At 48.0% G+C, this 14,955-nt stretch overlaps 1 protein-coding gene across 1 annotated transcript in view; it reads right to left on the reverse strand.

Moving 5' to 3' along the window:
- The window catches only part of TENM2 (teneurin transmembrane protein 2), a 3,459,878-nt gene that overhangs the window by 60,561 nt on the left and 3,384,362 nt on the right, over nucleotides 1-14,955 (reverse strand). The window contains 4 exon segments of the mRNA XM_021076712.1: nucleotides 1,543-2,417; nucleotides 3,823-3,977; nucleotides 5,277-5,509; nucleotides 8,428-8,448. Of these exon segments, the coding sequence (XP_020932371.1) occupies nucleotides 1,543-2,417; nucleotides 3,823-3,977; nucleotides 5,277-5,509; nucleotides 8,428-8,448 (1,284 nt within the window).

Consider the following 14,955-nt stretch of genomic DNA (forward strand, 5'->3'; position numbering starts at 1 on the left):
ACCATCTTTTCTGGGAGGCCAAGAAAACCATATGCACTGACCCCTGACACGGAGATTTTATGAGCTCTACAAACACGACAGGGGAAAAGAAGAGCAGCTCTTTGAATGAAGAGAGAGAGAGAAAAAAAATGCTTCCATGTAACTTCTGAAGAAACATTAGGAAAAAAAAAATCATGAGCATGTTTTCATTAAAGTAGGGCCCCCTTTGGGAAAATACGCTCCCCGTTAGAGTTCCCATCTAAGGATGCATGTCAGCCTCAACTTGGTCCCTGCAGCTTCCTAAGGAAGGCCTGCTTAGAGTGACACACATTCTCTCCGACATGTGCTGGGCCTTCAGTGCAAGACGGGAAGATGAGAATCCAGGAGGTGTTTGGCTTACAGTGTTGCTTTAACCTAACTTGGTGTGAGCTCTAAAGATGGCACGCAGATGATGCTTTCAGGGCCAGGGTCACTGGCTGGTTAAGTGTGATCAGTTCCAGTGCCCTCAGAGATGTTCACGTGCTTCAGAAGTCTGAGAAAGACAGCTTTGCTCGGAAGGAAGACGGCACCGGGGCCAAGGAAAGCCCATTCTGCAATGCAGATAACTTCCAGCAGGTGGCAACAGCTCCCTTTTACATTCTCCCAAGTCCCTTGGCATGCCAACAGGAAGGGAACGTTGCTGAATTTAAGACTGATCAGCAATGAGGTCTTCTGTTCTCTCTCCCCTGTCCCTTTCCTTCTGTGACAACATCTCCCCAGCTTAGTAAATTCTCAGCTACAGCAGCAACACCGAGATAGAAAGCAAGCAACAACTACCAATACATAGTGCTTAACCAGATCCTTCACCGTCCAGCAAAGCCAGATACTTGTAAATTCCACTCCTGTCTCAGCCAGTGAGTGGAGGAATCATACCATAGCAATTTCCTCACCAGCATCCTACTGGTTAATACCCACAGCAGCAGGCAGTTTGACCAAGAACTGCCTGCAGGAGCGAGGGAAAACAGCTTTTGGTAAAACAAACAGCAGGACTATCAAGTATGAGATAATTGTTAGGGGAAATATGACCAGCTCTCACATCTTTTAATATACCTAGCACATTATCTGTATTGATCTACTTCTGCGAAAGAGGAAATTCAGAGTTTATCTGCCTGTCGGGGCAATCAAGTGTGCTGTTGGACCTATCGGCAAATTACAGGAGCCCCACCAGGATCCTGCCTTTTAGTTTCTAATTTCCGCACCCATGGCAAACATGAATAATCAGCAACGTTAATCAACACTTGATCTCTCAGGCGCTGTGCGTGTCCAATATTCTGAAATTGGAACAACAAGCTGGCAACGGGAATTCCCAACTCTTGGAGGGAGGATGTTCAGAATGAGACACCCGAGAGTGCAAATAATTTGGGAGTCAGGGAGGGGACAGGAATATGCTGGGACATGAAGCAGACGTGAAAGTCAGGATGACAATACGACTAAGCCACTCTAAAAGCTACATGGACGGCCAGTGTGATGCTGGCTAGGGTAGGGTGAGTGCTCTTGGGAATGACTTTATATAAATCTACTTACTCGTAGAAAGTGGTCCATCCTGTTTCGTCACTCTTGGTGGCCAGGAGGCCAGTGTTCCCATCGTAGGTCATGAGGCCAAGCTCCAAGTTCTGCGTGGACACGACCTTGAGACCTCCATTGGTGCCCACTGTGAGAGTGATGATCTGGTTGTCAGGCATGAGCAGGTGGCGGGGCATGCCGCTGCTGTCCCGCCGGATCTTCAGGGAATTTCCGTTATTGTCAATCAGTTCCGTGACATCATTGTCAGCACTGTAGGTGAAATTGTACAAGTACTCCCCTGTCACCAGGCTCACAGTGTACTGGTGGATGCCATCGGCGTTGAAGACATACAGCTCCTGTTCTCCGGGCGATGCAGCCTCGTACTGGTTGAAAGCATTCAGAACGGGCTTGTTCTTGCTGACCGCCCGGATCCGAATATTTCCAAGGTCTGCAATGTAGATGGTACCATCTGGCGCTACGGCTAAGGATGACGGGGAATTCAAGATGGCATCTGTCGCATAGGCATCATCTCCTGAGTAGCAGTTGCAATTGACATCGTTTTTGCAGTCGCAGTCGGAGGCTGCCCCCGCCAAAAGGCAGATCTCCCCATTGGTTGTTACCTGGCGTAGACGGTTAATCTTCTTCTCATCCGTCTCGGTGATGTAGAGGACCCCGGTGTGAGAGATGGCAATGGCGCTGGCTGACTCCAGAGCAGAGTGAATAGCGAGTTTGCTGAGTGAGTAATCAATGCCAGGCACCTGGCAGTGCATGGGGCGTCCGGCAATGATGCTGACTTGGTGGTTCTCAGTGATGCGAAGGATGACGTTGTTCTCAAGAACATACAGGGAGTTGTCCATGGGGTTGACGGCAAGGTCTGTTGGCCACTCCAGGCGGACCTGTGGGTGATACAGCATCACGTTACAGAAGAGCCTCTACCACGCTCAACATGGGGAGAACAGACTGACTTTTCTACCTAACACGCTGTCCAAGAAGCGCCCATCATGCAACCAGCTGCTCACTGCCCACGCTGGGTGTGCTCGAGGGAGAAGAACACTACACAGCAGCTATTTCCTGCTCTATCATCTGCTGTGGCTACAGGAGGTCACCAGTTCTACCCATGATGCTCTTCGCAGCCCCAGGTGATGGGACGAGGGTCAGAGACATCACATACAGCTGGACAGGTAGTCCACAACACAAAGGGCTAGGGTAACACAGCCCACGCTCTGCCCACCAAGCCCTGGGCCTGAGGAGGTGATGCTCCTTGAGAGGAGGCACCTTTGTCTAATTCCCAAGAGGCAGACACACAATTTAGTAGGAGTCCCTGACCCAAGAGCAGCCAAATGCACAGGGTGGCCAGCAAACTACACCTGGAGTGTTTGCTAGAAAAAAAAATGAACTGGATGGGAGTTGTTGCTATGGTGCAATGGGATCAGTAGCGTCTCCACAGCACCAGGTTCAATCCCCAGCCTGGCACAGTGGGTTAAAGGATCCTGCATTGCCACCTGCATTGTGTAGGTCGCACCTATGGCTTGGATCTAATCCCTGGCCCGGGAATGCCACGTGCTGCAGGGTGGCCAAAAAAGAAAAAAAATGTACCGGACCTAAGAGATTTCTTCTCTGCCAAATACGAAATGAAAATCTCAGTAACGACTTGTCAGTTGAGGAATTTGAGCTCAAATTGATGAGAGGGTTGAAAAGGCCCTTATAGGAAGCGTAAACACAGACTCGGGTTGTTTGAGGACCCTTATATTAACGTCCAGTTTCTCCCATTGGACATCTGAGTGAGCCTCTGTTCTCTGCCAACATAAGAGCCCAGTCTAAAAGACTCTCCCTGGGGGGAATACGGTAGTGGGCTGTGCTCAGTTCCCACTGCACAGAGTAAAGGTTTATATAGTGAGGATGCAATCATTTTAGATTAACAGGGAAGTTCTGATTGACGTGTAATACTGTACAGTACACTCTCAAACCTGCAATAATGATGGAGAAGGGAGGTAATTACACAGCAACTCCTACCCTATAATCTGCCCCGGCTGGAGTGTGTCACCAGCTCCACTTTTCTGAGCAGAATTTCCCTCTCCCTTTCTCTTTTCCCCTAGTTCTCTTTCCTTTTTTGAGGGGGGGACACGGCCCGCCTCCAGCGTGCTGTCTAGTTTGCCCCAAGCCTCTGCAAACAAACCTGGGAGCTGTCTCAGTATCGACCCCCACCCCCTGCCCCACTTCCAACCCAAACAGGCCACAGGTGAGCGCTCCAGGCCAGCAGCCAGGGATGGCACGTAGTGATGAGAAATAAGACAGTCCCACCTGGGCCACGTCCATGCTGGAGTCACAGCTCAGGGGCCGGACGGCGGTGAGGTCGTTGGAGCCCAGCAAGGTGGAGATGATTCCATTCTGGTCGACCTTGCGGATCATGGTGGCGTCGACAAAGTACATGAGCCCATTCTTGTCTACAGCAATACCTGGGCAAGGCAAACCGCGGGAGTGTGGTTCTTGGCCAGGAGCAGGGCTGGTGGGGCCGGGGTGGAGGTGGGGGATGCCCTGCTGGGCATGATCTTCTTGGATCAGGGGCCTCCCTGGCTGGATGAGCACATTCAGAGTGGTGGCTCTCGAACTTTTAAAGGGATACCCTTTCTCATGGGCGCTGTGCTAAGATCTGCCTGATTCCTGGGGCACTGGCTGTCTCAGCACACAACTAAAGGACGAACCTTGGGCTGCCAGTGAATGAATAGGGAGCTAGTTTTGCATCTGTTCTCTGTATTTTATTTTTTTAAAGGTTTATTGAAGTACAGTTGATTTACAACGTTGTGATAATTTCTGGTGTACGACCAAGTGCATCTGTTCTTTTTAGAAAAGAAGTTATTTCTCAAACTCTCCACTTGAAAAATTATTGGTAGTAAATTACCTGAATACCCTTCGAGACGGATTATAACAATGAGGTTGAGAAACAATGCTTGCCGCAGTCACAAACTCCCAATTCAAAATAAACCCTCCAAGAAGTATTCCCAATTAACCCTTGGCTCCACTCTGCACATCAGTACTCTGGGAGAACACTGGTCCTTGCACTTCCCCGCTAAGAAACAGACAGCAGCTTCTATTTCTTTTGCATTTTTACCCCAGTGTCCAAGCCCAAGGCCGCCCCCCATGCTTAATCCATGCTGCCATGTGCTTTCAGGGTGGCTAAAAATGCTAACAAGAATCGGACCTCTGACTGACTGGTCCTTAACTTGAAGTTATCTTTAGACCTTTTCAAATAGACATCCTTTGGGTCCATGAACCACCCCCGCCCCCCAATCTCAAACCCTTGGAAATTATAGCCATTCTTAATGGATACTATTGGGCATTTGCAAAATGTCAGGTACTGTGCTTTTGACTTTATAGACACTATTATCTAAGAGGAACAGCTGGGAGTGGTTGGAGGCCCCTTTGCCCCCAACTGGGCTCCGCTCTGTCTCCAGCCCACACAGCTGGCACTCTGGCTCACGGAGCGAACATTCCTTCTGACTCTGTGACTGGCTGCAGCCAGCCATCTCCAGGAGCAAGCCACCCCACTTTCTGTTTGTAGCTTATGGGGGGGATGAAGTTTCCTTCCAATAAATACATACTTAACCTCCCCCCCTCCCAAAGCCATCTATTAGAGTTAAATTATTTTAGGAAAGGCTGTGTTTGGGACTGCCTGGGTTTAGTTCAGTCCCAACAGGGCAGCCAGGTGTGCATCAAGTTCTCCCTGGGGTGGGGCTTTCTTCCAGGGCGGCCTTTACCTCGCGGGCTCATCAGGGTTGCGTCCACAGCCTTCCCTCCGTCCCCACAACGGGCTTCGTCGAAGGGCAGGCATTGCTCTCCCGTCCCCGCCACGACTTCCGAATTCCCAGCCAGGTCCTTGGCTCCACTCAGGGACTTGACCCGGTAGATGCGTCGGCTGTTGGTGTCAGACACGTAGAGTGAGCCGGACACAGGGTCCACCGCCAAATAGTACTTGTGTGCCGGGTTGTTGCTTTAGGAGAAGAAGCACAGAGAGGAGTGAGCAGGGGCTGTGCAGCTGGCCTCCTAGATCAAAGAGATGCCAAACCTCCCAGCAAGACGCTAACCACCTCTGGCGTCTTTCCACTTTAGTGAACTGGAAAGAATCTCACAGAACCAGTTAGTGTTCTAACAGCTCATGGCTCTTTGTTACTTCTAACTGGACTTTAGCGCCTCACATTATCAGAGAATTCACGGCTATCCATCAGGCTTTCCACTGGGCCAGTGCAAAGGCCCCACTCCCATCCTGCTTCTGTGGTGTTTTGTGGGCGCTAGGCTCCTTCCTCCCCCCCGTGGGTTTACGAGGCTCTCCGGTGGTACTGAGAACACTCGCACAGGACAACATACACTCTTTAGGCTTCCTTACTGCCGCCGAGGTACCAGATCATTAATACCGGGGCAATCTGGAGTTTTCCTAACTTCATAATGGGCCGCTCCCCGGAGCCACCGTCCAGTCCTCAGTCTCAGATCTTCCCACTATCCCTTGGTGTGGATGTGAACAAAGTTGACATCTTGTGTGAAGGCACGTGATGTCTTACTGATCCCATATCCAGACTCTCTTTTACTGGAGCTGTAGTTTTCAAACCTTAGATTAATAGTGAGGTTCCCAGGCGTAGCCCCAGATCTGCCAGGACCCTAAGTCACACTGTGAGAAAAATACCTCCGTGTGTGGGGGGAAAGGATTAGGAAGGTGTCACACCTTAGAAACCTGGAACCCTCTATTTGCCATGTGTCTGGCTGTCCTATGTCCCTCGGACTAGGACGGGTGAGGTCTGTACACTCGGCCCATGACTGAGACACAGGAGACTCGAACCTCAACTCAGACTTAGCTGGTGACCTTTGGGAAGTCTTTCAGCTCTGCTGGGTCCTTGATTCTGTATTGGGGCCATGAAGAAGTCATATCTGATCCTTACTCATGTCCCTTTGGGTTCAAACCCTACATTTTCATCCCTTTGCAGTGTCTGCCGCTGGATGGGAGTTGCAGCCAGAACAGGTGCTCCTGCTGCTCCCACCCTGGTTATCAGCATCACTAGGATGCAGGCAGCTGGTGCCTCTCTGTCCTAGTCGGGGAGACTAGGTTTTGTGCCTCGTGCCTAAAATAATCACAGGCTTCGTTCCCTCTAAAACTGTAGTTTGGAATTATGAGAAGAGAGGGGCTGGGGAAGGTGAAGGGAAGGTGAGGGTGATGGGAGTGCTGGATGCCTCTGTCCTGTAGACACAAGCTACTAAATGACTAAAACACCACCATTTGGGTTCTTCCCCGATTTAAGGAAGAAAAGAACTAGGAAGCTATTTTTAGGAACAAATTGTGCATCGAGACCATCTTTAATTCCAGCTTCTCCTCAGGTTGCTATTAAGACACACAATGGAACTAGAAGTCAAGGTCTTTCTAAAATGCAAGCCCAGATAATGATTTGGAAGAGTAGGCTACCTGGGTTCCTTTCCCTTCCTCCTCCTCCTCTTTTGGGCTATTAAGTCTTTAGAGACTAGTCACACATGCAAAACAAATTAGAGCAGAAAGGGGAAAACACATGCCATTTTTTTAAACTAGATGCTGTACTTTGTTACTGAACATGCAGGAGCTGGTGGGAGCATCAGAGGATCAGGGCGCTGCACATCTGTGTCTATCTATGAGCAAGATAATTAAGTCTGGACTTTCTAGGGAGCCCAGTTCAAGGAGGCTTTTCTAAATCTCTGGCAGAAGAGCAGACAGCTGAGAGTATATGGGGTCAGTTCTTGCTGGGAGTCCATCCTTCCCCATGGCCCCACACTCATTGCAATCCCGATTGTTACAGTGGTGGTCAGGTAGATGGACATCCATGCTTCCACATCTGGAGCCATGGCCAAGGACAAATGTAGTATGTAAGTTTGAAGTGGGGGGTCCTTCCAAGGCATGGCTGCTTTTTAAAATATTTGGCCAGATCAGGGTGTTTACAGCCCACCAGTTGGGGTTGGGTGGGAAGGAGGGGGCAGAGGACTCCTGTGCATGGCTTTCCCACTGGCTTGGATGATCCTGTACAACTTTCCTTTCTGTCTGATTTTGACCAAGCATCATGCAGAAGAAGCCTCTGCCAACATTTCATTTCAAGGAGTGAGGAGAAGGATTCCCGCGAGTATTAAAATGCACTGTTTTGTTTTTTTCTCCTCTCCCAAATAAAAATAAGGTCTCTCTCCTTCTATTTTAGTGCAATCTGGAGTTTTCCTCCCTTGGTAACTGGAAGCTCCCTAGAGCAAAATGTACATTTATGTGTGGGATATACTATACAGGTGCATGATGCCAATGTGGATTTAAATGAAAAGCTCAGAGCAGGTGAATAACAACGCCTATTTAGACAAAAAGTACTTGGTCCACACCCTTCATGCTACTTAAGAGTGATTGAACTCCATGAAAATTCCCAAACAGCTGACTGTTGGATTCATTCTGACCAGCAGATTGGCGATTAACTTGTATTTTTTTGTAAAACTGACCAAGTATCCAGGGGAAGAAAATCATTAATGAGTCGAAAATGAGTTTTTGACCCGTTTCCAGTTCATTAAAGCTTTTGTGAACCCAGTCCAGCATTTACAAAAGCCAGAAGTTTGCCTCAACTGTTTAGCCCAATTATGGACCACACTGAGCAGTTGGGATAAAAGTTCGCTGAGGGTTCATTATCTTGCACTTGCATCTTCCGGAAATTCTAATTACTGTCAGCTTATTTGGTTCCTTTTTGACTGCATTTCATAATTGCTAAAGCTTATCATATCCACAACACACAATTAGCACATAAAAAAGTTACTATATTTGGTACATAAAAATATACAACATTACACAAGAAAGCACAAAACAAAAAGCAAACACAAGGAAGCAAACGAACCATATCAAATTATACAGGGAAGAGTTCTTCATCTTACCTATGTTTAAACTCTTTATTTCTTTATAGAAAGAAAACAGAAGGAAAAAGAACAAACAGTTAGCTGAAGAATTGATGATAAAGCAAACATAACATTTTCGTTTCTTGTATAAAGGCCCCCCCTCTCCCCCCAAAGGCGGTCTTTTTCTTTTGTTTCCCTTCTAGCTGACAGTTTCTGGCTCAATTATTTGAGAAGCGCCCTTGATCTTGGACTCCTGCTGGCCACTGGAAAATCTAGACAAGAATGCTTGAATTCTCTGACCAGCCATGTGGCATCACGTGACACAGGTAGCTACTGGTGAACCAGGCTAATGAAGAGATGTCACATAGGTTACCTCTCTCTCTTTTTTTCCTTTTTCTTTCTTTTTTTAATGGCTGCACCTGTGGAAGTTCCCAGGCTAGGGTCAAATCAGAGCTGCAGCTGCAGGCCTATGCCATAGTCACAGCAACATCAGATCTGAGCTGCATGTGCAACCTACACCACAGTTCATGGCAGTGCTGGATCCTTAACCCACTGAGGGAGGCCAGGGGTTGAACCCCATCCCCATGGATATGATGAGTAGTTCTTAGCCTGCTGAGCCACAGCTGGGAACTCCTAGGTTATTTCCTGAATGCCAACACCTACCGATTGGGAATGGCTGCCGGGAGGATGGGAGGAGAAGATTCTGAAGCCAAGTTCAAGCTCAGCTGTAAAGAGTGCTGTGACTCATTTGTAACATCTGCCCTGGGTGTGGGAGGGAGCCTAGTGATACCTGAGCCACCTACTTGCCATTGGTGTATAAAAGAGTCTGTACCACCTGCGAGAGAGCCACTGCTCACAGCCAGCTCCACGTGCCCAACACTGTTGAACCCTGAGAGTCTGAACCATTTCCCAGCCCTGCTCCATGACTTCTCTCTCTCCCCATGTCACCCACATGTGTGGGCCCCCAAGGATGTGTTCTTTCTTCTAAAAATACCTGTAGATTAAACTCACAGCTGATATTGTCCTTGCATAATTAGAGCCAAAGTCTCCAATGAACATTCTTTTTTGGAAAACCAGTTTTGCTGTCTTTTTTTCTTTTTTTTTAAGGGCTGCGCCTGTGGCATATGGAAGTTCACAGGCTAGGGGTTTAGTTGGAGCTGTAGCTGCTGGCCACAGCAATGCCAGATCCAAGCCATACTGTGATCTATACCACTGCTTGTGGCAGTGATGGATCCTTAACCTACTGAGTGAGACCAGGGATTGAATCCACATCCTCAGAGACACTATGTTAGCTTCTTAAGTGACTGAGCCACAACAGGACTTTCTGTCTTTTTTTTTTTTTTTTTTTAAAGAACAAAAACATGTCAGTTTCAGCAGGAGAGTGGCTGAAACTTAGCAACATTAAGGAGAAGAGGAAAGATGCCAGGGCCTCAAATAGAGAGCCACTCCCGATTCCTGGGGTTTCTAGGCCAATGTGGAAAGAACCCCTGACCCTCTTTCCCCTGTAGCAAAGGGAGGAGGCCTTCAGGGGATATAAGGCCACTATTCCTGCTGGATGCAGCTCAGGCCTCTGCCAGGGGCCATCATTAGTGGTGGGTTTGCACAGGGATTACATTTTTATATTTTAGTCCAACGTGTTAGTTTTTGCAAAAAAAAAAAAGTTAATTAAATGATGCTGATAACTGTTGAGCTCTGACTGACATAGTGCAATTTAAGATTCATTCTGCAAAGCCTGGTGTGTCGGGGTGGCAGTCGGGAATTCTCGCATCTATTTTACATTGCTTAATGAAAGTGAAATGTTATCTGCCACCAGTGGTAGTCATATTTGGCTCTTAATTATTGCAATATCAATTCCACATTTTTTTAGTCAAGATTTTGTGCTAAGACTGGTTAGGATTTGGGTCTGCAGACCTGACCTACTTCTCTGCTAAGAACATCTGCTTTAAGTTGATTAATATAATATCTATGTTGGGGGAAGGAGAGGGCAAGGGGGACCAGGTCAGCTGAGCGTGCAGAGTCTGAATGATTGGATGGATATATGCTTTGGAGAAAGGTTGAGGTCACCACTTTTCCAGCCCAGGGCCATTAGCAGAGCGGGTGCTTAGCAGGCAACAAACCCAAATGGCACCATAAAGTCAGCCTATGTACATGAGAATAGGCACCCGACTTACAAGGGACAAGCCTAGGCTTTGTGTCCATGGCCTCAATAACTCCAACCCTTTTGGCATACCCTTTGAGGAAAAAGAGGCATTTCAGGTTCAACTACCATATGATGTCACTTATATGTGGAACCTAAAATACAGCACAAGTGAACCTATCTACAAAACAGAAACAGACTCACAGACAAAGAGAACAGACTTGTGGTTGCCCATGGGGAGGGAGTGGGATGGACTGGGAGTTTGGGCTTAGTAGATGCAAACTATCACATTTAGAATGGATAAGCAATGAGGTCCCACTGTACAGCACAGGAAACTATGTCCAGTCTCTCGGGATAATATAAGAAAGGGAATGTATATATTCATGTATGACTGGGTCACTTTGCTGTACAGCAGAAATTGGCACGACACTGTAAATCAACTATAATAAGTAAAGAAAACTGCCAAAAAAAAGAATTGAGATGGATTAGCTCTTCACATTGTGGCGTGTCAATGCTTTAGGGTCTCTCTAAGCATTCCCCTCCTGTTTTGGGATGCTCTCCACGGGCTGTCTTGTGATTTGTATGTGTGTGCTTCACAGTGAATGGAAGTTATTAAGTAGATGTGGGCAAGGCGGACACATCTCCATACGACTGTTTTTTAATCGAGAGCCCTGGGGAGAAATGGGTTCTTGAGTGAAGGAAGGAAGGAAGGAATGGGCTGCTTCCTTTAGCGATGGCAGATCCTGCCTTGGATGAGTTCCACCCCCTCATGTTCTGTCCAGTCATCAAGTTGCAATCAGTTGAGACTGTTGTCTGTTCCCATTCTAGCTCTATCCCTCTGTGCACGGAGTAGGGTGGACTTGGAGTGGCCATAGTTTTTCTTTGTTTTAGTCCTAACTCAAGAGAAGTGAGTCGGGGTACATTTAGTTTAGGGGGATGTGCTTATGTGGCTCATACCTAGTCCTTCCACCATCTTTTAGTTGATGGCTGGCCATTCTGGTATAGGAGTGGCTTTCAGGAAGGCTCCGTTCCTATTATGCTGACCCTCTGAGCATCATAACAGAAAGCAGAATGCCCACGGAGAAGTCATGTATCATGGAAGTGTAACAGTAGTTAAGGAATATCAAACTTTAGGTTATCTGTCTGGATTTTGTGATGTTTGCACTAATTGTCAACTTTGCAAAATCTGCATTTTGTTTTGATTTCTTATCCTAAATAACAGTTTTATTCAAAAATTGCATAAAATTCAGGCCCCATGAAACTTGGATTTGTCCTCGGTAACAGCGCATAGAAAACTGGGCCAAGAACTGTCCAAAATTTTATAGGAATTCCCTTGTTACTGTTATTCTGGGTAGGTGCTGAGTTATATTTTGTTCCCTGACTTCCATGTTTCTACTCGGACCACACAGAGAAAGCACTTCCTCTCTGACCAGCACCATATACTCCTCCCTAACTTTCTACATTGACATCAGGCAGGCTCTGTCCTTGCTGAACTCTCAAGCAAAGCTTATCCCTGGTGATGCTTACTGCCAACTTCTGTTGCCCATGCCCGCCTTCCCAGGCTCCCACTTTCTTGTAGCTCTTCCCTCTCTTGCACTCACACATCCTTCCCCTAAACATCTCCTCCTGATGCAAGGATGCCACTGGCCCAACCTAACAGCACCATCAGAATCTCAGCATGGGGAAGTGTTTCAGCTGGGAAAAAAGCACAGTTCATATCATAATATAATTTTATGTATGAAAACGAAAAAATAAATTAGAATTTCAGGCATGAAGGAAAGTGTGAGAGTCTTAATGCTTATTAAAATGGCCAAGTTAGGAAAAGGTAGAGGGACACTGTCCCATCCGTTATCACTGACTGCCTCCTACGAGGTCCTGAGATATCCTCAAATGGGGGAGAAAGGAAACATTTTTCTCTGGCAGAACTTCACCCTAAGATGTGACTGACAGATTGACTGCACAAGGCTTGGGTTTTCCAAGGACCACCTGAACAGGGTGATAGTTATAAGAAGGGAAACGGGCTCCTAGAGGTGGGGTCTCGGGCTTTGGGGGGATGTGGGTGTTGAAAATGTCTTGAAGGCCAGTGGAATTGGAGCAGACAAGTGATCACCATTTTACCTAGGAAGAACGCTTTTGCTAGCATCAGATGTTTTTCAAGCATCTACATGTTTTTCCTACATGTTTGGGATGGGCAAAGGAAAAAGCAATGAAGAAGGAGAGTGAACATTTAAATAAAATTCGGATTCAGAGGCTCAGCTCTGGGGTGGGTGAGAGAGGGATGGGCAGCGCCTCCCGAAATTGAATCATTGAGCTGCCAGCTCACAATGGAGAAGAGACAGAAGCACGACAGGTCTCTTCCCCCGCCCCCTCCCTTCGCTGGTTACTGTTTTGAAGAGAGGGGATTGACAGCCCTTTGTTTTCAGGTATGGAGTGGGAAGAAAAGAAGAATCAAACCTGTGTTCTTGTTAAAGCTTAACTTCTAATCGTCTGGATACCTGGCTGATGAAAGCAAGAGCAAGTCCAAAGGTGGTTAAAGCAGGGGGAAAAAAAAAATCACCCAGCTGTCAAGGGAAACTGACAGCTACAGTCCCTCTAGCTGTCCCCAGTGTCTCCCTGTGGGTGTGGTGTGGCTCACTCTGAGTGGGCCCTGAGCTTGGACCATTGATGCTGCGGCCCCTGCAACTTGGGAGACCTGGAATTGGGAACAGAAGACTCCAGCCAAACTTGAGCTCACTTGAGCAACTAGTTCACTGGAGCACTGTGTCCCAAGTCCCTGGTATGGGCCAGACACTGCTCTGGGCATCCAGGGGCCAAGCTGTCAAAGACACCTGATCTACAGAGGTTCACACCTTGGGGCCTTAAAGCCTTGCAGAAATAGCTGAAAGACAAGGCAGTCAATGGTGTCGCCTTGGTGGAAATTTCAAGTTAAGGGGACCAGGAGAGGGTGGCAATTATTTCTGCTGGGAATACCAGGCTTCCTGGAAGAGGGGGCCTCAAGCTCAGCCTTTGAGGCGGACCCAGTGAGGGAGATGAGGTCGAGAATGTATTGTGAGCAGAGTGAGCAGCACGAGTCAAGGTTTGCAGGTCAGGATATGGCAGGTAAATGCTGAGCAGGAAGAGCCGAACCAAAGGAGCAAGGGCCAGATGTGGAGGGTTACAAAGCCTGGATGAAAACGCACAGCCCTCATGGAAAAAAATCACAGTGCTGGCTCCACCCCTTTCCTGCCTCCTTTCACGGCCCTTCACTGCCCCCACGATGCCTACGAAGAAGATGCTCTCCTAGGATAAGAAGGAAATAAATATCGTGGGAAGGGGACCCAGTTGGGGAGGCTGTCAATTTGACAGCCCGAGGATCATCCAGCCTCTTCCATTTGGCCTCCTTCTTCCTCTCACCATTTATGTTTTGGTTATTACTCCACCCCATGGCCTCCTGCTCTGTGTTTCCCTGATGCTGGTTGTTGGCTCTTCTTGAACATTTGGTTTGAACTGTCTTTACTTGCCCAGGTGTCCACCTCTCACCCTCGAATGGGTGCTCTTGGAGCCTGGGTTCCATCTCCTTCTGGACCCACAGAGCCCAGCCCAGGCTTGGCTCACTCTGACGCTCAGTAAATGCCTACTGGACTCCTGAGGCTGCCACCCTCTTGAGGATGGAGTTGGGTTTTCTTCTCTATTTTTTCTTTTTACAGCTGCACCATAGCACATAGAAGTTCTCAGGCTAGGGGTCAAATCAGAGCTGCAGCTGCTGGCCTACACCACAGCCACAGCAACAGCAACATCTGGTCTGAGCCTCACCTTCGACCAGCTCCCCAGACCTCATCCCCAGCGCTGGATCCTTAACCCACTGAGCAAGGCCAGGGATTGGACCCACATCCTCATGGATACTAGTTGGGTTCTTAACCTGCTGAGCCAAAATGGGAACTTCTCTCCTTTTGCCCCTCTCAGTGCCTGGTAGTCTCAGCTCCCCAGAGCACTCAGCAGCCCTGGCTGGTGGTCAGAACACCGATCTCTCTCTAGAAGGAGCCTCAGAGACATGTGATGCAGGTGCGACCCGTGGCTTCTAAGTCTTTGACGTGGTAGCTGCAGCTGCCTCATGGATACTTTTTTTTTGTTTGATTTTTAGGGCTGCACCTGCAGCATATAGAAGTTCCCAGGTTAGGGGTTGGAATTGGAGCTATAGCTGGTGGTCTACACCACAGCCAGAGCAATACAGGATCTGAACCATGTCTGTGACCTACACCACAGCTCACAGCAACACTGGATCCTTAACCCACTGAGCAAGGGCAGGGATCAAACCTGCATCCTCATGGATACCAGTCGGATTTGTTTCCTCTGTGCTACAATGGGAACTCCCAGCTGCAGCTGCTTCAGAAAACACCACCTCACACTCAGCGGCTCAGGTCAAAATCCTAGTATCACTTTTGATTCTTCTC

This window comes from Sus scrofa, chromosome 16 (genome assembly GCF_000003025.6).
Source record: "Sus scrofa isolate TJ Tabasco breed Duroc chromosome 16, Sscrofa11.1, whole genome shotgun sequence".
In the NCBI taxonomy this organism is placed as follows: Eukaryota; Metazoa; Chordata; class Mammalia; order Artiodactyla; family Suidae; genus Sus; species Sus scrofa.